A 26,510-nucleotide genomic window follows, 5' to 3' on the forward strand; every position below is an offset into this window, starting at 1 on the left:
GCCGGGGCCGGGCGGGGGGAGCCGGCCGGGCCGCGCTTACCGCGGCCGCCTTGCGAGGGCGCCGCGACCCCAGCGTTGAGGGCCGAGGGCGCCGCGGAGCCGCCGCAGCGCGGCTTGCCCGGAGCGGCGGCGGCGGGCCCGGGACCCCCGGCTTCTTCCCCGATTCGCCGGGGTTTGCGGRGCAAGCTGCCTGCCCAAAAAGCCGCGCTCCCGCGGCGGCTCGCCCGCCGTGGGGCTGGGTGCCCCGGCGGGGCGAGCCGCCGCTGTGGGTCTGAGCTGCCCCCTGTGTCCCGGCGGGCACAGCTCCCGGCGCCGTGACTGCCCTCTCCTTTGCAAGGGCCGGGAGAGGGCTGGCAGCGAGCGAGCGAGCGAGCCAGCCGGCTAGTCTGGGGAGTGGGAGCAGCCCCCCGCCCGGCCCCGGGCCACTGCCCAGCAGGGCCGCGCTGCCCGCGGCGCTCGCCCTGCCTCCCCGGGCCGGGGCCCGCGCCCGCGCCGGGCTGGGCTGGGCGGAGCGGAGCGGAGCGGCCAGGCGGCAGCGCTGCCCGGGCCCCAGGACCTGCCGCCGGCTGGCTGCAAGCGGGGAAAGTTGGAAACGCCGCGGGGAGAGCGGGCGGCGGGGGGGAGGCAGCCGGGGTGAAGAAGGCGGAGGAGGAGCGGGGAGAAATCGCAGCGGAGCGCCCGGGAGGAGCCGGAGGAAACCTGCTGGCGGCGCGTCAGRCGCCTTAGGGGTAGGGGAAGAAGGAGGACGAGGAGGGGAGCAGCGCGCCGGGATACCGCTYGCCGGGAGGGGAAAGCGCCGCCGCCGGAGACAGGAGGGGGAGGAGGAGAGCGAGCGACCTGCCGCAAACCCGCTCATTCACCAAGAAAACAAATTGTCGCCGCCGCTGCTGGAGGATGCGCTGAGCGTCGCCTTCCCCCCCCCCCCCAACCCCTCCGCGGCTGCCTGGTTATTTGGGCAGCGGGGCTGAGTCGCGGAGGGCCAGGCGGGCCGCGCGCCCCTGTGCGGGCGCGGAGCGGCGGAAAGTTGCGCGCGGGGCTGCCCGGTGCGGAGCCCCTCGGCGCCGCCGCCGCTTCCCAGCCGGGCGCCGCGGGGGCACCGCGGACATAACTGCGGACAGCGAGGAGAGTGGGGGCGGACAGCAGTGAATGCCTGGGCTTGTTGCCGGCGAAGCGCCTTAACCATCATCCCAGGGATGAAGGGGGACTGGGAAAGTAACTCGGAAAAGTGAGTGGGATTCTTTATCTCTTTTTTTTTCCCCTCTTCTTTTTCCTTCTAATCCGAGAGGAGCCGCTTGCAAGAAAAGCAAAAGCAGCCGTGCGCACACGCTGACGGGAGAGATACAGGAAAGGAGCRCACTGCCCGCTGGCACCCGCACATCTGCTGGGCGAGGGTGCACGATCCTATGCTTGGTTTCCCCCCTGAATGATTGTGTACTAAAGAAGCAACACATAGTAAACAGACTTCATCATGCGACAGAGCACAGGAAGGTGAGACAGAAGCAGAAAGAGAAACTAACATTGCAAGGAAGAGGGAGGAAAAAGCGATTGCGAATTACTTCCAGAGAAAGTGGGTGGATGTCGTGTAGCTGTGCATTGGGATTTTAGGGCACGCACCCTTACATTTTGCTTCTCCCTAGCCTGAGCCTCCCTTCTCCAGTGGCAGAAAGCGGCTGTACTTAGTAGGAGAAGAGGAGGAATAAACAGGAGGGTTTTGTTCAGCAGTGCCTGTGATGCCCTACTGATGCAGCTTTAAGGATTTTTTTTTCTCCTGGTGGATGTAGATTTCTTGACCTCGATTTTGAGTTCTCTTAGTAGCATCGCAGTTTTGTGTTTTTATTTTCTTTGGCGAGAAAAGGAAAGGGGGAGGCTGGCTTCTGTGCTGAAAGTTGCAATCATCATTATTTTGGAGCCAGCATGTGTACAAACATAGTCTACGAGTGGCTGAAGACCCTGCAGCTCTCCCAGTACGCGGAGTCCTTCGTAGATAATGGCTACGACGACCTGGAGGTTTGCAAGCAGATCGGGGACCCGGACCTGGACGCCATCGGCGTTGCCGTGCCCCACCACCGGCGCCGGATCCACGAGGCCGTGCGGCGGCTGAAGGAGGCGGACGAGACGGCGGCGGGTCTGTACTTCACCTTGGAGCCGCCGCCGCCGCCGGCGCCCCCCGCCGCGGGGCGCTGCGCCCGCCGCATGGCGGGGCACGACGAGGCCCGGCGCGAGGCGGCTCCCCGGCACCGCCCCGGCGGCCGGCGGGGGGCGCCCCGTGGCGGGGGGCTGGTCGCCTACCCCAAGCTGAAGCTAAAGATTATGATCCGGGACAAACTCATCCGCGACGGGATCAACCTGAGCAAACCCCCCTACTCCAACAAGGTAGGAGCGTCCCTCGACCCTGCCGCTCTCCGCTGCGGCCCCGGCGAGGCGCCGTTGCCCCCCCGGTGCGGCCGTTGGGCGGTGGCGGGGCCGTTGCCCCCCGGGTGCGGCTGTTGGGCGGGGCCGTTGCCCCCCGGGTGCGGCCGTTGGGCCGGGGCGGGGCCGTTGCCCCCGGGGTGCGGCCGTTGGGCGGGGCCGTTGCCCCTAGGTGTGGCAGTCGCCCCGAGGTGGCTGGTGGCAGTGATGGGCGTTGAGCATGTTGTGCAGGCGGGCAGTCCGTGGTGGTGTCCGCCGGCAGGGGAGAGGATCTGRCCAGGGCCTGGCGCCACGCTGTGTGGGGGCTGCTGCCGCGCGTCCCGGGGTGTGGCTGCGGTGTGAGGGAAAGGTGGCCTGTGCCGAGAGCCAGCCCCATGTGGAGTGGGGCCAAAGTGGGTTGGATCCACCGCCTCTTCATGGCCTGACATGGGCTCATGGGGTGGTGCATTTCTGCTTCACTTTTTTTTTTTTTTAAACAATTCTCTCAAACCTGTCCAGGTTGGGACTTGAATGCATAAATTGGGAGACTAATCTTTTTATATTTTTTGTCCCTCCAGAATTTTCCCCTTGTGTTAGAGAGTGGTAGCTGCTCTTACCTTCTGTTAAATATAGTCTCTCAATGCAAGTTCCTGTTGGTGAAATGGCTTATGAAGCAAGCAGTAATGTAGTTAGGGAAACAACTCCTCCTGTTGTTTGTATTTATTTACTGGGGGATGGTACTGAATGGTGAATGTCAAAACAATTCATCAGCCACTCCAGATGCAGGTCAGTCTATATCCAAGACACGCATTCTGCTGAAAGGCCAGGGAAGTACAGATCTTGGAAGAGTATATTGCAGCTTGAGGAAACCTCAACATTTACCTAATTCTTACCCTTTGAAAAGGTTAAAATGCGTGATTAATGTGATCTGCAAGATAGAAATTGTTTTGTCTAAAGCTTTCAGTAGGTTTCCTGCTGAAAGCATGATAAGTTGAATAAATAAAACTGTGGAATTAAATGAGTAGTGCCAGGGATTAGAAAATGATTTGTGAAAGAAACCAAAGTATTATAATGTATGTTTGCTGCAGAGTTCAGCATGAAGTATTTCAAAGTTGTTTGATGACCAAAGTTGCCAATGCTGTGGATTTTGGGGCATTTTTCTTGTTTGTTTTTTTTAATGCTTTGAAGTCAGATTTTTCAGAATGACTGAGCAGTTGCAGTTGACCTTGAAGTTGTGGCTACATTTTACTTCTGAGAAGCTTCTAGACAATGTTGAAACAAGGTAATAGKGAAGTCTGTAGGTCTGGCTTTAAAGTAATTAGTAGGATTGCGAAGAATTAATTCAGATTTAATTATCTGCTGTAGGGAACCCGGATGTGAGCATAAYGGGTGAAATTCAGCTTGATTAGCTATGTGGACGTATGCATAGCAGACTAACAGGACAGTAAGTTTCAGGGCTACTGTTTTGCAAGGGCTTGGTTAAAGAAGGCTGCTAATCACTTTTCAAGTRCAACACCATTGACTAGATTGACTAGTTTGAGGTATTTAGTTGTTCTTTTTTTTCTGAAAGAGCTGGCTGATGACATTGTCAGAGACAGTGTTTCAAATCTGATAGCACAGTATCCAAATCTAACAGAACATCTATGAACTCGTTTGTCTAGTCTAAACATAGCATCTTCCAAAACTTACTGTGTCATTTAAGAGTGGTTTTCCCCTCTCCCTTTAAARTGATACTTCACTGAAATTAAGGTACTGTTGCCCTCTTAAATTACCATTATTTATCTTGTATAGCTTATATAAAGCTTATATAAAAGTTYCCTTTCAATGCAGTTGCGGCATATTAGCTTCCATAGATAAGTTTCACTTTGTATTTTGCGTATATGTATGTTCATAGTCACCAGTTCCGTCTTACCAAATGAATCCTCTACCTTCTGTCTTTTATACCTCCTCTGTAGGGATTTTAAAGTTTCTGCAATGCCATTGTATGACATCAAGTAAAGTAAAATCTCTAGCACTGATTTCTTCTTTAGCTCACCTTATTTAAAATTGATGGGTCTGAGAATAGTGCCAGTTATCTTAAGACAGGCTCATCTTGCACAGAAAGTGTCGCTCTGCTTTAATGGGTTTAACTCCGTATGCAGTATGTTGAGTAGAAAAAGGAACCAAACTTAATGGCCTAATTTTATTTTGGCCTGTGTTATCAGTGTGTTTATTTTGGATTTTACATATATGTGTGTGTGTGTGTGTATATATATATATATATATGATCTCTTTTTTTACAGTAATAGAAAAACTTTCTGCATCTCTTCTGTATGAGTCACTTCACTTCATAGCATATTATAAGAAAGCATATAGCTGGCAAGATTTGAATGTATGTTCCTTAACATGTGTCATTCTGGATACCATCCACTGCAGCAATCCATTTCCAGAATGGCTTAAAGGGAATAGCAAGTGATCACGTCACTGTGCATTATTCATTGGACGTTGTTTAGAGTAAGAAAAATGAAATACTGTGTTCTTTCATTTGTGCAAGAGCAATATTGTAAGTGTCATATATATACACACAAAATGTGTGTGTGTATATGTAGGTGTRTGTATATATATATGTATATATATACACACACTGTGTGTGTATATACACACACACACTTTAGAAAATCTTGGCCATTACTTTGGCAACCTGTATTATATTTTTTATATAGAACATTCAGTGTTCCACACATCAGAGGAAACTGGACTACTTCTCTACTATGCATAGAATTGAAGTATCAGCTTGGAAGTTTGTGTCACGTATATATTTATCAAAAGACACATCTATCTACAGATGGCCCTGTGGATATTCTGGAGTGGGGCAGGAGATGCTGAACCATCTGACATCTGTTTACAGTACAGTACAGTACTGCTGATCTGCCAGGTAGACTTCCACCCCTCTCCATGGTTTACGGGGAGAATACCATAAATTTTTCTTACATCAAGTGTTTTAATATAGATGTAATGTACTGTAGAGAAGCGTGCTTGTGTGTGTGCATGTGCATATAAGAAAATATATACATGCATTCTTCTTTTCCTGAAGCATTTTTTCCTTAATGCATTAATTTATATTGTTCTCAGACAATTYGGGAGTTTTATTTGAAAATATCTCTGAGAATTGGAAATGCTACTCTTCTATCTCGTTTATGTCCTTCTGCTAGCTTCCTGAGCTGTAGACTTGTAAAAAGATCAAAAAGGAGTATATTAGATGTGGATGTGGAGATGTAAAAAAATAATATTTGCTGTCGTTTCACTGTTGCAGTTGTATTTTCAGATGAAGGGCAAAATCACACGATGATAGGGACAGAAATGTATTGGTATGGTAAATTTAACATTTTGATTACAGGTCAAAAGGAATAAGTAACAACTACTTAGTACACTTCAATTTAAATCTCTTAAAGACATGCAAACTTTGAATTAAAGCCATCTGTGTGGGTGACTTCAGACACAGAATTATCACAAGCCATTTTGATTATTTGCATGGGAATTAGAACAAGGCCTCACCTCCTCAGGCTGAATCTTTTACATTTTTTTGAATATAAAACCAAGTACTGTAACTGAGGAAAACTACAGATTTTAATTTCTCTTCCTTCGTATTCAAAGCCTTCTATTTTAATTTGAAGCCTGTAGTCTCTGACTGATCACCTTAGAAGTGAATCTAAGGTGATCAGTCAGAGACTAATCGAATGATCAGCTTCTCATGGATGTAAGAGGTGATGGACTTGAATGCCTTTCAGACAAGAATCTGCAGGACCTCTTTATGTCAAGTGTGCCCCAAAACATCTAGCTGATTGAAAACAAATTCTCCTTGCTGGTTGCAAATCTGTCCTTAATTAGGAAATTAATTATGCCTGGTGTAGGAATAGTATTAGAATTCTTCTACTGTGTAGAAATTTTGGGGGATGGGTCTGATGGCAGAAAGGAACAAAAATGAACCCTCCTGCGCCCCCCAACACTGATTCCATTTTAGAAGATTGAGGGAAAGCTCAGTGCTGATCTCAGTCAACTGAAACAAAGAAGGTAGAGTCTTTGCTTCCATAAAGATGCACTTCTTATCTTAGTGGGCTTGTTGCAAATAGATGATGTCTCTGCTGGGTTTGTACAGGAATAATGTCATTAAATGTCACTGTGGTATGGAGAGCAGGGAATCGCCACTTTAGTCAATATAAAAACAAGAAAGGTACCTCTCTGAGAAACATGTCAAGAGAAAGTAAGTATTCTATTTTATCTCAAATATAGATTAAGTGACATTTAATAGTTTACTGGGATTTCATTACTGTTTCTAATTGAAAGAAATACCATAACCCATTCTTGACGAACTTTATTTATTTTTCATCTGCAGAGAATTGCAAATATATTAAAAAAAATCACTGAAAATACAGAGGTATTAAAAGCTCTCACCCCAATTAAGATGATTTGCTTAGCCTCAATAAAGTTATACTGATGTAGATTTCAGTATTTATTAGAGAGAATTAAACTGTAGTGTGACATGTGTATATGACCTCATCTTCACTCACTGTGTTGTTTATGGTTATCAGCATGCTTGGAAAACAAACACTAAAATTTCAGCTGCATTTGAGGTCATAAGCTCAAGAGTTCAAGCAGATGCAGAAAGTAGGAAATCAGATTCAACTGAATCTATTTAGACACCCAGCCACACTTTTTTAAGGTCTCTACTGATGGCATAGAATAGATTGATGTCTATGAGAGAACCTTTGTGCAATCCCTGCCATTACAAAATGAGGAATATTTCATGTAAATTAAAATTTATAAGTAAAAATGCTAGCAGTACTGCTTTGAAACACACTTATTCAATCTGAAGTCAGATAACATAGTGCTTTAGATAACTGCAGAATTGAAATGAGTGAATTAAAAACACTGTGCTTCACAGAAATGGCAACACCCATACTAGGGTTAAGCATGAATCTTTCTCTAAAGACTTAGCTGCTTTGGAATAACTGCATCAACTCTGATTAGCAGAGTGTTCTCAAATATGCCTTGGGGAAAGCTGCCTATTGACAAAAGTACTAGTGCATTAAGTAGTAACAATATTTTCAAAGCAATAAATTAGCAAAGCTATAGGCAGTGTTCAGGAAGTGAAAAGGTATTTTATATATGAAACTGTTGAATTTGCCTTTGACTTTTTATCTCTGTTTTCTTTTAGAGTAAAGAAAGCATAGCACCTCATATTTTGGGCAGTTCTTTCAAAGTCTAATTTATAAAACTCACAGAAGACAAACTTGGAACAAATCTTCTTTATATCAGAACAGTAAGACAAAGTGTRGCAGAACATGAATAATACAGTACTGTGATGTATTTGCATTTGTATTATTCCTGGATATTGTTAAGTGTATTGAATCTCCTCTCAAAGTGATGAACGTACATCTTACTGGGTTTCATTGTCCCTCAGACTTGAGGGAAGGAAGATCCCATTAGGGCAAATAAAGGTGGAATCTTAAGAGGGGATAATGCCAACTTCACAGTGTTCCCTCTCCTTTTCTGCAGTAGCATAAAGTTCCCTAATGTATTTACTCAGGTCTGATTGCAGTGGAAGGGATGTCCAAGGGAGAAAGGGAGCGTATGGTTCTTAGCTCAGTGGGAGCCAGGCTTAGCAGCAGGCTTCCACTACATTCAGCAGCAGCTACTCTTGGAAGAGGAGCCTTCATTGTGGCTTTAAGTTTGAAGGAAAAGCTAGACTTACTGCTCTTTGGCAAGAGAGAAATGCCTGGCCTCCTGTAGTTCCCTGGTGGCTTTTTTTTCTTCCCCTGAAGGATATGATTCAGTCAGACCTCTGTGGCACAAAGCTGAATTGAATTTTTGTAGGAAAATTCTAAACAGATGGTTTTGTGTACTGCACACCAAAAGGGCCGCCAYCATTTGTGTGGAAAAAGTCTAACCATCGATTTCGTTTCTGCAGACAGAAATACCTGTCTTGTTTTAAATCAGTTTGATCACAAGTCTTTCTGAAGAGAATATACAGTTTATCCCCATGCCCAGAGCATCTGTTTCTTTCCTAGGTAAGATAATTAAGTCCATACTGTTGACAATTGTGTATATGGGCTACTAAAGAAACAGAGATAACTTCTCACAAACAAAGCAAGCTTGTGAATCTTTTTCTAGTTTTGTATGTGGTCAATATCACTCTCTCTGTTKGAGTGCCTTATATATGCACCATACTATTCCTCATTTCAAATGAGAAATTAAATAGTTTGTCTAAAGTCAAGAAAAATTTTTGAGAGATGGAGCATCAGGACCACAAGGACTACAGAGCCATTGTCCAGTGCCTTAACATTAAGAGTAAACTTTCTTACATATAAATAACAGAAAAGCAATCAAGGAATAAACAGTAACTTGGATATATGGCAATTAGGTTTATTGTTTGTTGAAGTATGTATGTGTGTGTAGTTGTGCAAGAAGTTACAGGATGTATAACTGGCTGGATATCTTGCCCTTTCCCTGTATTGGTGATTCTGTGTGCATATTTCATTATGTAGAGTTCCCATCTACTAATGTATATAATTATATATATAATGTATAAATATATATATATATATATACATACACACACCCCTGAAACATACATGCAGGTATTACAGAATTTTTGAAATGTGCAGTAAAAGAGTTTGAAGTGCCAGGAACATCATTATTGCGGACTAGGAGTGAATCCRTGTTATCACTTACAGGAGGTGACTTACTGATTTGAGATTCTCCTGAAACAGGAGAGAACAGAATGAATTAAGACTAGATTGGTAGGTTTAACTTTTAAATTTCTTGCTTTGTCAGTTTGAGTAAGACCCTTTGCTTTGTGTTTGACAAAGCTATCTGGTTCAATCTCTTTGTGTAGGCTAATATGACATCTTGTATTGATGTGCTTATCTTGACAAATGTGGTGGCTTGTATAGGCTACAGGAATCGTCATTTATTAAAAGAAATATGGCAACACTATGTTTAGCACTGCCATGCTATTTTAAGAACAACTCTGCAACAGGAAGTRGAGAATTGTGTGAACCTTCCCTGACACTGCCAGTCTGCAAGCCAGGCTGGCCCAAAACACTGTGTGTAGTGAGTCATTGACTCCGTTAGTTTTGTTCCTTGCAAGTAGTAAAAAACAAAACAAAACCCTTTCCCGTATGATTTAGCAAAATAAAGCAAAAATGGTTTGTGAAATGAAACACAGGTATAAAGGCCTTCGAATGATACCCCATCCTTGTTCTCTCAAACTGTTAGCAGTGTGTGAATTAGTGACACATGCCTCACTGGAGCTTTGCTACTCAAGTTGGTCTCATTCCCAGTGAAGTCAGTGGGGGTTTTGCCAGTGATTTCATTTGATGCTGAGTTTGGCTTGAAGTGTTCAAATTTAAATCAGCTAACAAGCACACCCTTACCAACTGTAATTGTTGTGATGGGTGAGAACAGTATGATGTAAGATGAGAACTATAAATACAGCAGTAGCATGCAAAAAGCATTAGAACTTTTCAGAGCATTAAACATCAACATTGCCAGTTTGAACTTTGATCAAGGCAAAGTTCTGAATATAGGTCTTGTAGATTCACACTAGGATTAATGTTCAGTAAACATTCTCTGAAATCTGCAGTAATGTTTATTGGCTGTAATAAAATAAATAGTTTTTTACAGTTCTCTCAAAAACTTAAAATCGGGGAGAAATGGCATATATAAAATAGAAGTTATAAACAGATACTATTGTACATCCTTCACATGTTCTTTTCTCCYAGTAAGAATTGCTTTGGTTTTGATGATCCACAGCCTGAAGTATGGATGTGGTGTTATCACTGCATATGACATCAGTGGGAACATTATGGAGAACTGCAGTTCAGTCCTGATGTCTGTGCCTTAGAAATCATACAGTAAGTTTTGAAGAAGTTCAGAACAGAGTTAAAAAGCCTGAATTAAACTTGTCATTTAGTCAAGGACTAAGGAAAGCTTCAACTSTTTTTTGCCAGAATTGAAGTGGCCACTTGACCATACACTCACAGGCATGATGGGAGATATTTTAATAGCAGGAAAAGACATCGTGAACATCAGTGGCTGATAGCTGCAGCTAGGCTATTCAGGCAGTGAAGAAGGCCAAAAGTCTGTACAAACTATAAAGTTAATTAAGTAATAAGTCAATATTTTGTGGGGAGGGGGAATCTAGGAGCGGTTCTAATTCGGCAGCAGTGCCCTTCATTTGTGGATAAAGATGTTTCCTGGGAGTGCACTAGCAGGCCCCTGTGCTTTAGGCTCCACAGCTCCTAGCCCTGCCATCCCAGAGCCTACTTACGTCCCAACATCTCCTAAACCATCTCCCCTAAGTCTGCCTCAAGCTGTGTTGTGTCTTCCCTAACAGTGAAGTCTTTCCCACTTGATAATCCATATATTTTTGCCTCAAGTCTCCCCAGCCTTATTTGCTGCACCTTTATTGACTCATCAAAGCTAAGGAATGTGAACTATGATCTGGTTCAGTGGAAAGAGGCAACCTGAGGCAGCAATACCCTTTTGTACTCCATCTTTCTCACGCGATAACTCCTCATCCCATCTCCTGCATGAATTTTATTCTGTCTCCCTCTCATGCTACCCCAAATTCCCCGGCTGTAACTCAGATCCTTCTGTCTCCTTCTCCCTGCTCTGGTGAGATGAAAGACTTCCTTTCCCACTTCAGAAAGTGGGGCTATTGCTTCTCTYTCTTTGGCCATCTGTGCCCTCAGCCTGGGCAAGCTGACCAGGTTGACCAGCCTGGGTGGCTGAGCCTGAGTCACTGTCTCACAGAACTAAAGTTCTAGATCKGGATCTAAAAAATTTCAGTCTTAAAACTCTGCCACAAGTTGCAGTTATAGAAAGACTCTCCAGCCTGAATTCTGTGGAAGACAGAAGAGAGTTATTTGGGAAAAGAAGGATATAGTATAGTCTTAGAATGTATCTGTGAAACTGTCTTGGACTTTCTGAAGGAAGATTGAATGTCTTGCTAAAAAGATAATAATTAGTTATAATTCACCAAAAGTTAYGAGTCCAGTGCAAAAATACTGCAATATTTTTTCACATCACTTTTTAGTTCTAATCAGATGACCATGATAATCCCACGTAAGTAGCATCTCTGAATTCTTGTCAGATTGTTCAACTGTTGCAAAATGTTTTTCTTCAGATTTTATTTAAATCTGGCCTACTAATAAATGCTAGTATTGTACTGCATTGATAATTCCTACGTGCATGTATATCTGACTTTTTTTTTTTAATACACTTCAGAGTTAAGATTTCCCCATGGTTAATCCAGCTGTTTATTTAGCAGAGGTATTTCCATAGGTAGTGAATGAGAAGTAGCAGAATAAACAGTCATCAAGAATTGGTTTGTCGTCGAAAAGCTCTATTGTAGATCTTCATGTGCTAGTTCCTCATCTAAAAATGTGAACCCAAGATAAGAGTGGGTGAGCATTTTAGCCTCTTGTATTCTTTCTTATCTCAGACCAAATTTCATGAGCAATTTTCATTTTAAAACACCATCTTGTAGCAACTCAAAGGTTAAAAAAGAGAACTCTAGAAATAATCCAGCAAGAAKGTCTGTTTATATTATCATGTAAAGGTGTTAAAATTCAAAAAAGGGAAAAAGCAAAAGTTAAGGAAATGTGACTGAAACTATATTAAGAGATCTGGAAAAAGTCACTTCCATGTCACTTACTTTGTCATTTTCAGGTGAAAAACATTATTGGAGTTTTCCTATGATAAATTCTGAAGAACACCCTGAAGAGAATATTTCAGATGGAGGATTTTCACATACATTTGATATTTACACACTGATAAAAAAATAAATCTCTGTGCTTGTGGAGGAAGATGGAACAAGAGGAAGTTTTAAAAGAGTATCACTAGGAGTTTTCTTTCCGGTCTAAAAATTATATCTAGTAAGAACATGCTTCATGCAGTCAGTGAACAGCAGTTGTAAAATGCAGTTGTGACCTTTCCAATAGAATAAAATGACAAAAACTAAAAGAACAAGACATACGTAGTCGATCATTTTGTATCTTTTTAAGGAGTAACACTAGTATCCCTAGCAAAGTTTATGGCAAAATTCTCCTGAAAAGAAGGTGACTTCCTTCCCCRCATTTGTCATCTAAAAATTCAATATTTAAAGCATTGTTGAAAAACACTCTATAGCCTTTCACTATATAGCTTAGTGCAATCATTTCTTGGAAAAAGGATTTTATTCTTTTTAATAGAAAGGCATGCAAGTGCCATATACTGAAAGGAAAGGAACTAATTTGAATGCCCAGAGGATAGCAAAGGAAATGAGCAGAGGCGTGCTTGTTCCTGAGCTCCCAGGGAAGTGGCCTCCATGCTCTTTACTCTCTTTAAATACCAGTAGCACTGTGTAGTATTTAACCAATTTGGAGTATTTTTCCTTTGGCATTTAGATAATCTGTCATGCTGTTTGTCATGAAGTAAGTTGTATGTGTTTGGATAAGCTCATGTCAACATGCTCTAACAGGTAGATGACAATGTGGGTGTTGCACATTTCAAAATGTTACAAATCATACAAAATTGTATGGTTTCATGTGAATCTAAAATAATAGGTATTTATTCACCTATACAGGAACAGGCCAAGATTTTAGATGCTGCCCCAGGTGACTATTACATCTCAGTGCTGAAATTTTGCTTAAAAAAGAGCTTATTTTCTAAACTTAAACATTAAAAAGAACTGCTTATGCAATCACCAGATTGGCTAAATCAATTCCTATGGTGTCTAGCAGGAAATAAGCCCCTGCAGTATATCCTTCCTTTGTATATGTATAATGTTTTTGGTTTAAGGAAGAAGTGTAGACTTGTCCAGGAGAACAAATTCCATTTATGGAATATGTGTTATAGTTCTTTAAGTGGCTGAAATTGATGTAATAATTAGTAATATTGACCTGGATTTGGAAAATAAGGCAGAAATTCCTTTGTACTGGACACACTTCTTCCTGTGATGARCATCATCCTTTTAATAAGAAATAGCTTCAGACTTACTGAGCACAGTGAATATAAACTGAAATTCAAGGAAAAGATATTGAAGGAATTTCACAAACTTATTTTCCTCTTCTGTTCTCATGCCTTTCTTGTCATATTTATCATGGAAGACTTTTYCTCCGATTTGAATTGGCTATGCAATTGGACAGAAACAGTTACATCTTTTTAATTAGGACAATTTTAACTTCATAATTTTCCTCCTTTGTTATTTCCCCCAATATTCTGAGACATTATCAATATATATTCCATATACTTGATAGTTTTTAGCTCATTTCTTATTTTCAGTTTCATTTCTAGTTTTTATACATGATAGTTTTCAGTTCAGTTCATTCCATTTCTATTCTTAAATGTTCAATACCTGCTATTTTTAACTGAAGTGGTAGTGTATTCCTTCAAACACACACAGTATTTTAATACATTTATAAACTTTAGAATTTGTATTCTAAGAATGACTTTCAAAATGATTCAGGAATTTTCACTAATCATCACTAACTAGAAACATTTCACTAATATTTGCTTCTTTTCACAGTTCTTCTCAGAAGTTATCTTGGCTCTGTAGTAATACCAGTTTTGGCTTTTTCAAATATTTGCTGATGTAGTATTTTACTTTGTTAGCTCTTGATGACAGAACATTCTCCATTCTCAAGGGCATTGCTCTTGACCAGTCTTTTCTTATTTTAATTGTTACAAAGATGTTAAAAAGAACTTCTCTTGAAACTGTTTCAGATAATTTTTTGAACAGTAAATAGCACATAGACAAAGAGTAATAGCTGATAGAGCAATATTTACATTTTTCCTATTACATGGTTTTAAGGACATGTAGTTTGTTTGAGGGACTTCTTAATGCATTGTTAATTTACATCCATTTTTAAGCTTTGTGTTATAAATGAACCCAGTCAGTGCTTCACTACAATGTTACATGCATTAGGCAGTGTCAAAAGGTAAGGAACACTTAAGTATTAACGCTATAAGCCACAGTTGTCACAGAGATATTTTTTACTCTAAAAAGCTTCTGACATTAACTAAATTCCCTTTTATATGATGATGTTGATGTGCTTAATCATTGATACCCCAGGATGTTTTACAGATAACTGTTGTTAGAAAATATGGCAGCCATTAAATGTAAATAGGCATTCCTTAGTAAAACATACCCTGTCAGCAGATGTTTMGTTTTTAGTTTTAGGTGTTTAAAAATGTTTTTAGACTAAGTAAATAGCTCTTTGATGTAAGRGGAGACTTCTGAAGTTTAAGAATTAAGCGTTACCGGTTGCTGCATCTATAGGAGGATTTTCAAAAGCAGAAGAATGCTTATAGTAAATTCTGTTAGATGTGCAGTCTCTTGACTCTGTATCATGAATGTCAATGGAAGTTTTACCGTTGATTTTTTCGGGGGAATAGACTGAGGTTTTGGTAGAAGACTTGTAATTCTACTTTCAAAGTATTATACAAAAACTCCGATCATTATGGTTTCTGGTCTTTGCCTTACCTTCATCTTAATGGCTTATTAAACATGTTTTTATTAGCTGCTATTTCCATGAACTTCTGTCTGGTAATGGTTTGTGAAAATTTTCTGGTTTTGAAAGGTCCTTTCTCTTTTGTGTGCCAAAAAAAAAAAAAAAAAAGAAAAAAAAAGAATAAGCTGCTGAGAACATTTCCTTTCCCCCCCTCCTCCCCCCCCCCCGCGGTAATGTTGCTCTCCATGTAACATTAAATTGATCTGCAGATCAGATACACAGAATTTAGTTGATCTGTAGACCCCTTTTCTTTCCTTGCTTTTTTTTTCTTTTATTTCCCCCTCCTTCTCTTTCCAGTTTGGAGACTTGTGAAGTAAGCTGTAGCCTGTCAAACAGTGTGATGAAATTGTGGGTAATTTTCCATTTTCATCTAGAAGTGAATGGATAGAAAACATTAGCAGTAAGAAAGAGATGCTTTTTGATATATGAACAATTTTTATACAGCAAGGAATGGGAAATATTGGTAGTTGTGCTTTAATTATTCACTGATGGCTGAGTAGTTTTATCAAAAGCATTTTTTTTAGCCTATTTTAGAGGAGTTTAGAATGCTGTGTGTCTTATAGGTGTCTTAGAGGGCATAAACTGCAAGGGAGAAGCTAAGCTTGCAAAGGAGATAAAAGCTGCAGTGAAGAAATTGTAGGAGCAGGAAAGTTGAGAGAAAGTTTTTTAGACTAAGATTTTAAATTACATTGTTTTGGAACTGTGTACCCAAAAGGGGAGATCCCTTTTTGACTTCAGTGCAATGGTGGAAAATTATGGAGATGGGTAGATTGGTCTATTTACATGTTTTGTCARTCATAAAGGTGGAATGTTGGCAGACATTGTAACTAAGATATTGACAATTTCTTTTCTTTTTTATTTAAAATAATGCGTTTAGAGGAGTGATTGGCTGTCTGCCAATACACACCTTCACTTTTCCTTCAGACAGAATCTCTGGTTTCTGTTTTCTTGTTTTTGGGGGGCTAGGAGGTGTTGTGTTTTTTTTGTTTGTTTGTTTATTTTTGTTTTTTTAGGCTTTTGGGTTTTTTGTGTTTTGGGGGTTTTGGTTCTTTTTGTTTTGTCTTTGTTTTCCCCAAGATAGCTGATAAATACACATTTTGAGACCCTGTAAGCTTATTGCCTGTGCACATGTAGGCTGCTTTATATGAGCCTGGAAATGAAAAAAAGACCTAAAAGAGTATGCAAAGAATACTGACTCTGAGGCTTTTTACATTCCCAAAAATGAGTGCAAGGAATATTTAGACCTTGACTTTCCAAATACTGTCAGTGTCTTTTAAATACAAAAGAAATTGGAAGAGAAAACCATTATTATTTTTGTAGGTTCATGTTTAAATCACAGCTTTGGATGTTATTTAGACAGCTTGCGGCTGAAGAGTATGTTTAGAAAAAGACTCCCGCAGTTTTATGCAAACTCYTGCACTGTACAAATAAGTGGTACTGCTACATGAAACTGAACCAACTGTATGTATCTAAAGAGCAAAAAAGGAATGAAAGTGGTGGAACAATTTCTAAGTGTTGTCATCAAAATGCCTAAGATTTGACTAAATTGATACTGCCAAAGCTGTAAGAATAATGACAACAGATCCACACTGAAAGTTAAATGTCCTTCTGTAGTACCAACCCATACTAATTTTTGTGATTAAAGTATTTTCTCAAATGATTTTAAATGTTTTCCTCAGGCATTAGCTGGATTTTGAAAATAAGAGTTGACAAGTACTTGTCTAATTTTAAGATCTCCAGAAATGAAATCTCTATAATTTTAGCCATCATTCTTACAGTGCTGAAATGTCTCTCATTGAAGGTTACTCCTAATATCTTTGCTAAATCTTCCATGCTACAATTGCAGCTCATTACTTCTTGCCATGTTTCCTGGGAGCGTGGAAAACAGATTTTTCTTTTGCTCTGGCAGTAGACTTTAGCTTCTTGAAGGTACTATTAAATCCTTCCCAAATGTCTCTGGTAGAATAAAGAAGATGCTTCATTATCCTCCTTGTAGGTTATATTTTCTAGACCTCTTATCATTCTTTGAATTTGGTGCCTTCTGTATTTTCTCTTGAGTTGGTCTGTACGGTTCCTGAAGTGTTCTGGACATAGTCTCCCAGCTGAGGTCTTACTGATGTTGAGCAGAATGCAAATTACTTTGTCTTTGCAGTTTATAATTTTATTTGTCTACCGCAGTGTGGCTGTTATCACTTTTGTAACATTATGTTATGTGTTATGTAATATATACTCATGACTTGAATCTACAATAGGCCCTGAGAACTTAAGGTAGCTGAACTAGCCAGTKGTTTCCTGCTGTTTGTGGAGGTAATGATTCCTGTGCAGGTGCACTTGCTTGCTGTTGTTCTTGGTGAATAACATCGTTTTATTTCTCAGACTCTCCCTCTAGTTTAAAACTTCTTTTGAATTCTAAGCCTGGCCTCCTATGTGATCATGGTCCAACCAGTTTAATGTGATCTGTTGATATAAAGAATATTCTCTATTTCATTATCCAAATATTTCTCTTGATACCTCTTTGAATTTTAGCATAAATATTTTGTAAATATGGTTTTCCAAATATTTTGAACTCATGCATTATTTTTCCTTACACCATACTTCCCTAGTTTGCTAATACAAAYGTCATATGAAACAATATCGACAGATTTACTGAAATCAAGATTTATGGCATCTACTTACTTTCCTCCTGCCAAGAGTTTTGTTATCTGGTATACAAAGAGATCAGGTTGATTTGACATAATTAGTTCTTGACAAGCCTATGTTAACTGTTAATCATCTTGTCATTTTTTGATTCATGAAGCAAAAGCATTTTTATGTAGGAGGATCAATAAGTTTTTCCTATACAGCCAGATAAGGTTCAGACAAATACAAGTTTGTTTAATTCTTCTGTTGATCTTCTTTTAGCTCTTGGTTGTTGTTACAGCACTAGTTGTGAGTGAGGGCAATGTGCTTTCTGCATGCACAGAAGACCATTTCCTGGGGTGCATACTAGTGGTCTAGTTGTAACCCCCATGCTACTGATCTAGTCGTGATCATGAAGCTAACCTAGTAGGTGAACTCCTGTGTAGAGCTGTTTGCCCCTACATATCTGATGTCTGTAGTGCACAGACATTTCTGCTGGTATACTAGTAGGAAAAGGAATTGAGTTTGCAAGTGGGAGGAGCTGTGTTTTAGCACTTGGTGCCTAAAGAGAGTTAGTCTGTAGGCACTGTAGGAATGCGCAYGTGCAGAAGAGAAGCCTGCAAAGGAAAGCCTTGAGACACTTGCATAAATCATTTCCTGAGGAGTGCTGTGTGCATTTTGACCACTGCCAAGGATCTGGTCTGATGTGTATCGAGTGCTGTATGCTGCATGGCTTCCATTCTATTATTCAAAGTACAGCTGAAGAAAACAATAATGTGCCTGGGTCACAGATGAATCATGATTAAATTTCTGAACTCTCAGACATATCTTTGTTAGTCTGACTCAAAAGTATAAACTATAGCAAACACTTTCCCCACTGAGCATGTCATGTAGAAATAAATGCGTCTGTTCTGCATCTCCCTRCAGACATATCAAATGCAGGGTCACTAGGTRTAGGGCTAATTTTTAATCGCAGCCATTTGGGTCTCCCTTTCTCTCATCTATGCTGTTCTGCAGTCTCTTTTATATCAAGACCTTAAAAAGTTTTATAGACGTTTTRTAGGTCTAGCAACGGGCAGAGAGGTATTCTGCAGGCTGTTTTTTACAGAAGGGTAGACTGATGTGACCCCCCCCCCAGCTGATTAATTTGCTCAAGTTTACACAACATGTCAGGGACAGAGGGTCTGGAATAGCTTGTTGTACACGGATGGGCAATTGAATGATGACGTAGGATTTAAAGGGCATACCACAACTTCAATTAATTTTGCCCAGAGAACTGTTACTTTCTCCTTTTTCTCTTGGTGGTGCTTCTTGCTGTTGCTTAGCTGGAAATTCAGCATGCATGCCTCTTGGCCAATCCCTAGAACCTTAACCCCCTTTTAAACCCATCTAACTCACCCTTACATGTACAATAATTCTATGACTCTCCCATTTCTTCTATTAGCAGTCACCCAGTAATGAAATCTTGGATATCACTACCTCTGAAGAATGACTCTCCATTAATTGCTGTGTGTGATAGTCATATTTTGTGAGGACCTACATACTGTGATGTTGCAAAAGGCAGTAGTAACAGCAGTTGACCATCACACCTTAAACATTTGGCTTAACAAGAATAAATCTTTTCCTGATGCTAAAACAAATGTTCAGTCACGTGCACCATATCTTGAAACATGGCTTTTGTAATAAAACTATTGGGAGGGATGTGCAGCTAAAAGAATAAGTTCTTGGGAAAACTTTGGGAGAGTTTCAGTAGACAGGCAAGAAGAAACTAGAGCCAAGTGCCTCTTGCATTTTCTCAGGCCTTAGCAATGGAAGGGGAAGATGAGGAACAGCAGTGTCTGCACCACCATGTCTGTTCCTTCTCTTTCTAGTGCTGTATATCTTAYTCCTTCCTGGTATAATCAGCAGATCTTTCTGTTAATGCAGTGGGAACCATTTAGTGTCTTTAAGTGTTGTCTCCATTATCTTTCTAATGGACCGAATATGTTTTGATTCACAAGTGCTTATCTTAACGTGAAGGGGGCAAGCTGCAGCATATCAGAGATAATACCTAATTACTGAACCACATATTGACCTACATATAATATGTTAGGTTTGGCTTTTTCCATTCAATTTACTTTYGAATAGATGAAAATCATCTTAAATATTGCTCATATTGCCCCGTTTCAACACACCGTTTCTGAAAACAAACATTTCAGTGTATTGCTTTTAGGACAGATATTTTGCATGGTTGMTCTTAGCCTGGAGCTTTCAGAAAATTAGGAAGTAATTTAGAGGAGTTATAAAACACTGAAAAAGAACTTTAAAATTAAAGAATGCCTCTTCAACCATGGCTGTGGCTRTTATTAACAGGACATTATAATCTGATCATGCAGTAATCGGTAATAYGGAATTTCTATGTTCAAGTTTAAAAGCGAGGCCAAAGTATACTTTTTACCTTGTACTGTTCAACTTCTGTATCTGAACAGATGGATCTGCAAATTGTCTCCTACAGATTTAGTGGTATCTGGGAGAAGTTTTTAATTTACGAAAACCACATCAGAATGGAAAACAGTTGTTACCTATGCTAAAATAAACTTTGACCGATGTAAGTAGACAGTAACATCAATATGTAGGCCTTGAAAAATCTTTCTGTTCTGTCAAATCAGTTTATTTTCTGTTGCTAATACTAATAGAAGCACTTCCAGATCTTCACAACTCTTTATTTTTCCTTTTTTAAATAGAACTGTCTTCTGATTTCCAGCCCACTTTATCAGTGGTTTGTTATTCCTTTTTTTAAAAAAAATGTTAATGATGACTTTTATTTTAAATAGATTACAATGTAAAACAAACAAACAAACAAAGYCCTCCACTTGTGCATTGACACCAGTATGGGTCAGTCTCCTTTGCATGTAGAGATTAATTATACCCGTACAGTAGTTGAAATTTAAGGAAYACACCAGATTCACCAGTGTTACAACAGCAGTCATATCTTTTCGTCTTCAATGTCTTTGTTTTGACAGCTGAAACAAGAAAAGCTTTTCCAGGCTATCCTTGTGAAATGGGCCGCCTAAATCTATGAACATTCTAATATCCCTCTTCTATATCCTCTTCTGTACCATCTAACTTTGTATGCATTTTTTGAATGTGGGTGTATTCTAGATTGATCTTTATTCTACTATTTTATGAGGTATCTAACTAGCATATGTTATCCAGTAAAGCTGTTATCCTAACAAGCTTTTTCCTGTTATGAGATACTCAATTTTTTGATTCCCCTTTTATCCCCCAGGAAACACATATTCCTAAAAGCCAGTATTTATATGATTGCTTATCACCAAACAAATGTGATTGATTGCCTGGATAATCTGTGGGCAATCTATTTGAGTTATGTTGAATATTTTAGCACTCTTTGGAGTGTTCCTGGACGATGCTGTAGGTGTTAAATCATACCAGGTGTTATAACCTGTGCTTTGAAGTCTTTAACTGCAGGTCCAGGCTTCATATACACAACTGATGGTCTTTTCAGATTTTCACAGAATCATAGAATCAGTAAGGTTGGAAGGGACCTCTGGAGATCATCTAGTCCAAAATCCCCCCTCAGCAGGGTCACCTAGAGCATGTAAATTTTATTTATAGTGCTTGGAGTAAATTTTTTTTGATTTGCGATTTTGGTAGCCACATGTGTCATACAAACAAGGAGGAGTGCTGAAGTTGATCCTGAATGTTTTTTTGCCCCAAAGCAAAGTGCTGCTGCTACTGTCACTGCCACTACCACTCTGTTAGATAAAGCAAATATTTTTAAAGTCAGTTCTGCAGGGCTGCAGTTCTTAGCAACAAAATAATTTTGAACACTAGTAAGGAAATTYATGGATTTTAATTACAGCTTGTAGTGTATCATAATTCTAGTTTTATACCCTGTGCAGTTCACTGTTTTGGATTTTTAATGGGTATACAGCAGTAATCATAAATGTGATTCAAAATGCACCCAGTAATTACAGAGATTTGCTGTTGCTTTTGCATTAAAAATGATGATGATTTACAATCAACAAAATTGCAGTCTGTGGTTTTAGTTAATATACGCATGCTATTACACCACATATTAGTTATGGTCAGTGATTTAAAGCTTAAGAGCTGCATGTTAGAAAGCTGTAAAATTATTTATTCTCTAATAGATAACAGTAAATTTAAAACAGACGTCATATTAATCATAATCTTGTACATTAAAGAATACATACGTAGCCCTTTGTATCTTTTTTTGTTGCTGGAAATTATTTACAACCACCAAAGCCAAGTATATTTTTGTTTCCCTTAATTTCTCTTAATTACTACTGTCCACAAATTTGAAGATTGGCTGCCAGACTCGCTACTATCTAGAAAGTAATGTAAATAACTCCTAGATAACTACCTCTGTCCCAAAGTACATATCTCTCTATATATGAATTAATGAAAAGGGAGCTAATATGCTGAAATCAGACATTTAAAAATAATACAGAATAAATTAACTTAAAATTAAACTTTTGAATTTGCATAAATAAATCGATAGTTTCTTAGACCTTACAAGAAAAGAAGACAATTGTTTTTAAATACATTTAGAGTAAGGTAAGAATATGGAGACTTTTTTCTCACATTTCTCCTTCCTGTCTATCTTCTTCCTTTTCTAACTATTTCTTCTCTTCTACTTGGCTTGCTGCATCAGAAGTCAATGAGGGTGGCTGACCGCCTTTAAGAAATGTATTTCTGAATTGAATTTTATGTGTGAGAGGTCTAAGAGTTAAAGCATTTGTAACAATAATGTATTTCCTCAGAATGTTCCAAAACATCAGCACTGAAAATACTTTTCCTTCTTATTAAAGCTGGTGTATTAGTAGTCAGGTCACAATGTAAAACACACTAGCATAGTTACTAATTATATGGCTATTCATTAGAAATACTAACTGAAAAKTTCAGTACCAGAGAAGTTTTGCAACTGTTGAAGGACAGCAGTTCATTTCTTAGAATTTCTTACGGAAAGAGTGCCCTTTTATATTTGCCCCAGTAGCYGATCTATGGTAAAATCCGTAGCACTTCATTTTAGCTCACATTTTATTTATATGGAATCCATAGGTGACTAAAGATTTAATCATTATCTTGTGCTAACAGTTGTATTTTTTTTTTACTGTTTGCAAAACATCCTAAAATGCTGTCCTTTGGAAATTACGTCCTGTCAAAATTCTTAATCTGATATAGTGGAAAGGACATTTTGAAAATGCAGCAGAGACTACCTCTATCCTAGGCACTTCGGGTGTTTCACACTCTGACAGACTACCTTATTTAGATGGTTAGAATGGTGTGAAATGGAGTGCCATGCAGTATCAGAATAGCAACATTTTATCTTTATTTTGATATGATAAATGACTTAAGAATTTGTAAATGCAAGGCACAACATATGAGGCTCAAGTTCTAAACTGATAAGATTTTTGGACCACAGTGAACATTGGACTAGAGCCTGTTAGACATCTTCTGCTGAAACTTCAAAGTCCAAAATGCTTCACTTGGATTCATTCATGTTGAATGAAGTTTTGGTTTATGAAGAAACTCTTCCCAGGTCCCAGCAGAACCTCTCTGGTCTGTAAAGTCAGCCTCAACTTTTCATTTCTGCTTTCCAGCCTCCTCATGTCRGGAAGACCTGAGAACCCCTAGATTGTGTGTGACCTCAGTTTCTTCAGAAGGTGTCTGATACATCCATGAAACCCAGGTGGGTTTCTAATGTGTAGCCAACACTCAAACTTTTAATATCCAGGAACTGMTCATCAGAGTCAGGAAGAGTTCGCCCAGGAGCTGTATAGCCTACAACCCTTCACAGCTCCACTGAAATTGCATTCTTTCATAACTTTGGCATTTAGCCAAAGCTGTTTTTAACAACTRTGTTTAAACTAATTCAGTGAAAGTTGAAAGTTCAAATCAGAATCAAGCCCTCCTTTTTACAAGCATTTTGAACTGATAATGTTAAAAAAAAAATGATGCCTTTTCTAGGCAGTTAATTTTGCATCTCTGCCACCTCCCTCTCTCGTGTGAGCACACACACACACAGAAGTGAGCGAATGATTGGTTTTGACTTGAATTAATCCTGTAATACGGGTAACTCCATGATCATGCAAAGACTGGTACAAGTTGGAGAGGGAGCAGAGGCAGAGACGAGGACACCAGTGCTGGGGGGAATTCAGGAATGCTTTAAGGTTTACATCTGCTGCCTTAAAATTATATCAACCTCTACCTTTGTTGTGTGCTGGGGGTTTATGTTTTGTAAGCAGGATTATTATCGCCAAATATTAACAGGAAGGGGTAGTGAGTGATGGATGAATAGTATGCAACACTGTCAGAATTCTTTGCTCAGAAAAGCTTTTCTTGTGTTTATCGAGAGTCCAAACCTGCTAATTTCAGATTACTTACAGATTTGTAGGAAAAAAAACTGTTGGAGTTTATTCTGTTGATTTGTGTAGGGAATTGTGCTGGATGGGTTAATAATACTGCTAATAATTCAGTGGTTTCTCTGTTTAGACTCTTTCCCATGTAATACAGGAAGGACAGGAAAAGTAAGACCTTAGTTCCCAATAAGTCTGGAAAGCAGAAACATCTGCTGGAGTCATGAACTGYGTATTGACTGTGTTTGGTAACAGGGCAGAGGCAGCTGATCTGATCATCCTTCTCTTAATTAGTTTGTCAAATGTCGCTACAGTTCCATGTAGGGGAATGAGGTATTTCCTCAGTGACAAGGAAGTAAGGCAAACAGCAGGCAAAAATGGGATAGGTATAAGGTATGCTGCTACTTGTTTTTATTTGATCGTAACTGTCATTTATCATGTTTAGTTCTGTCTTGCTAAGATCACAGCAGCATTTTTCCTACTAGTGTTCATGKTTTCAAGTTTAAGTTTTAAAAACTGTTCGCCTTTCATCCTTCTACTAATTACTGGAAGGGAATGTAGGTCAGAATTTCAGTTTGGATGTACTTTTTCATGTTTCATTTTTTTCTAGCCTTATGTTTATCCACSCTAGTAATGATTTTTTTTGAAGATCTTCATATTGAGCACTTCTATGAAGCAAAGTAAGATGAGATATTTGATTTTGTGAATGGCTATCCAAAGTGTAAAGTGGTCAGACTTTGAATGGGTCTATTACTTGAAGTTCAGCTTAGCAATAGTAGTTATATTTGAGGCCTTTCGTTCTTCAAGGGAAAGTAATAATCCATAGCTAATCTTTATGCTTCAAAAAATCAGTGACACTAATACCTTGGTGTTAAAAAAAAAAGAAAGTATTTATACTGTTCTTCTGACAGGGATTGAGTATGTAAGCCAAAAGTGTATTATATCTCACACAACTCCATATTGATCATTAAGCTCATGAAGCTTAAACAAGCTCAAATGGTTTGTGAGACCAGGTGTAACAGATACCTGACTATGAGCACCTGGGTRCATGAAGGCAAAAATCAGGCTTGTTGGATTAAAGCTAGTTAGACAACAGCGGTAATGCTATGATGGTTTGAACTTCGGTGTTGGCTGTACAGTCCTGTAAAGAACCTTCTGGGCAGCAAGGCCGGTGYGCTAGGTAGGTGTGCAAGCTGTCGTGTTAACTGTCCTGGAGCTGGGTATGGTCTTTGTGGTTTGTTCAGCACTGCTGAGTCCTCTGAACGTTTCTCTCTATGGGAGTATGAGACAGTAACAGTTTCTTACGCAAAGCAGCCTGCTACAGCTGTTTGTTAACACTTACTAAAAAAGTAACTTGTTTGCCTTCAGTCATGCTCAATTATGTTGGCCTTTTAAGAGGAAATATTCTGAAACCAGCTGCATTTACATGCATTAGCTGAAGCTGCCTAATTAGCTTAATTAATTAGCATAATTAGCCAAAGCTTCATTGTTCTGTGAGGTTAGACTGTTGGGTAAGCCTTTGGGCTCAAATTCGGTGTTTGAAATATCTGGACTAAACTAGTGCAGACACAGATAAACTGGCAATTTTGCATCCCCTCCCCCACATTTTTTGGCTTAATCTCAAAAGTAACATGACATGACGTGAAATTTGTTAAAGGTATTAAAGGTTGGGTTAGTACTTAGGCATATAAAGGAGATTTCGAAGTCTGCTAGAATGTATAGTATTTTATGTGAAGACTTGAGCTTCATGTGCGCAATTTTTTTTTTTAACTAGTTTAAAATGAAGGTTTGAATTATTAATGTGTCATATTGACTGCACATCAGATTGGAGTATAGCTTGTTGGGGTGGTTTAATATAACTTACTAAGAAGTGCTCCTGCAACTTTTAATAACTCTTTAAATTGTAAATTTCATGGAAGCTGAAAATCAGGCCACTGCAGAGCACCACCCTTGGAAGCTGCACACTTGCCACAATCTCATACATCTGAGCATGCTGAGTTTCTGGTGGCAGGGGAATATCTTTTTTTCTACCAGCTGTGAGCACCACACTTTCTGGAAGGAAGCAGAACACTTTGGTGTTCTGTTTCCCCTACATCCAGGCTGCGAGTGTGCACATATGTGTGAAAGATAGCTAGAATATGGACCACAAGTGTGTATTAACCTTGTATAACTAACTTTCCAGGAGACTTATTTATTTATTTATTTATTTATTTATTGGAGTAGAGGTTACTTATACGGAGATGTATTGTATGTACTTGTATGTCTGATAATATATAGCTTTTTTTGTGGTCAGCTGTTCACAAAGCTTAAGGGGCAGCATTCATCTCTGATGTAATGAAAACACTTCTATGGAGTCATTGCATAGTTGAATTTGGTGTGTTTTGTCAATTATTTCTTTTAAATTTGAAACAATGGTAGCAGTGTGACAGCATTCAATAAAATAAATTTAAATTTATATTTTCAATACTGAAAAATTTAATGTTTGATACTCTATAGATAATAGTGTCACAAGATAGATTTGCAGCGATTGCAGGGCAATTGAAACTGGATTTTTTGCATTTGTGCTAATTTTTAAATTACTGTCTAT

At 39.6% G+C, this 26,510-nt stretch overlaps 1 protein-coding gene across 1 annotated transcript in view; it reads left to right on the top strand.

Moving 5' to 3' along the window:
* Positions 1-1,100: 1,100 nt before the first annotated feature.
* The window catches only part of SAMD5 (sterile alpha motif domain containing 5), a 266,455-nt gene continuing 241,045 nt past the window's right edge, over positions 1,101-26,510 (top strand). The window contains exon 1 of the mRNA XM_085310841.1: positions 1,101-2,373. Within this exon, the coding sequence (XP_085166967.1) occupies positions 1,915-2,373 (459 nt within the window). The 5' untranslated portion in view covers positions 1,101-1,914. The remainder of the gene's footprint in view (positions 2,374-26,510) is intronic.

This window comes from Rhea americana, unplaced genomic scaffold, assembly GCF_003343005.1.
Source record: "Rhea americana isolate MKP2758 unplaced genomic scaffold, rheAme1 scaffold_108, whole genome shotgun sequence".
Classification (NCBI taxonomy): domain Eukaryota; kingdom Metazoa; phylum Chordata; class Aves; order Rheiformes; family Rheidae; genus Rhea; species Rhea americana.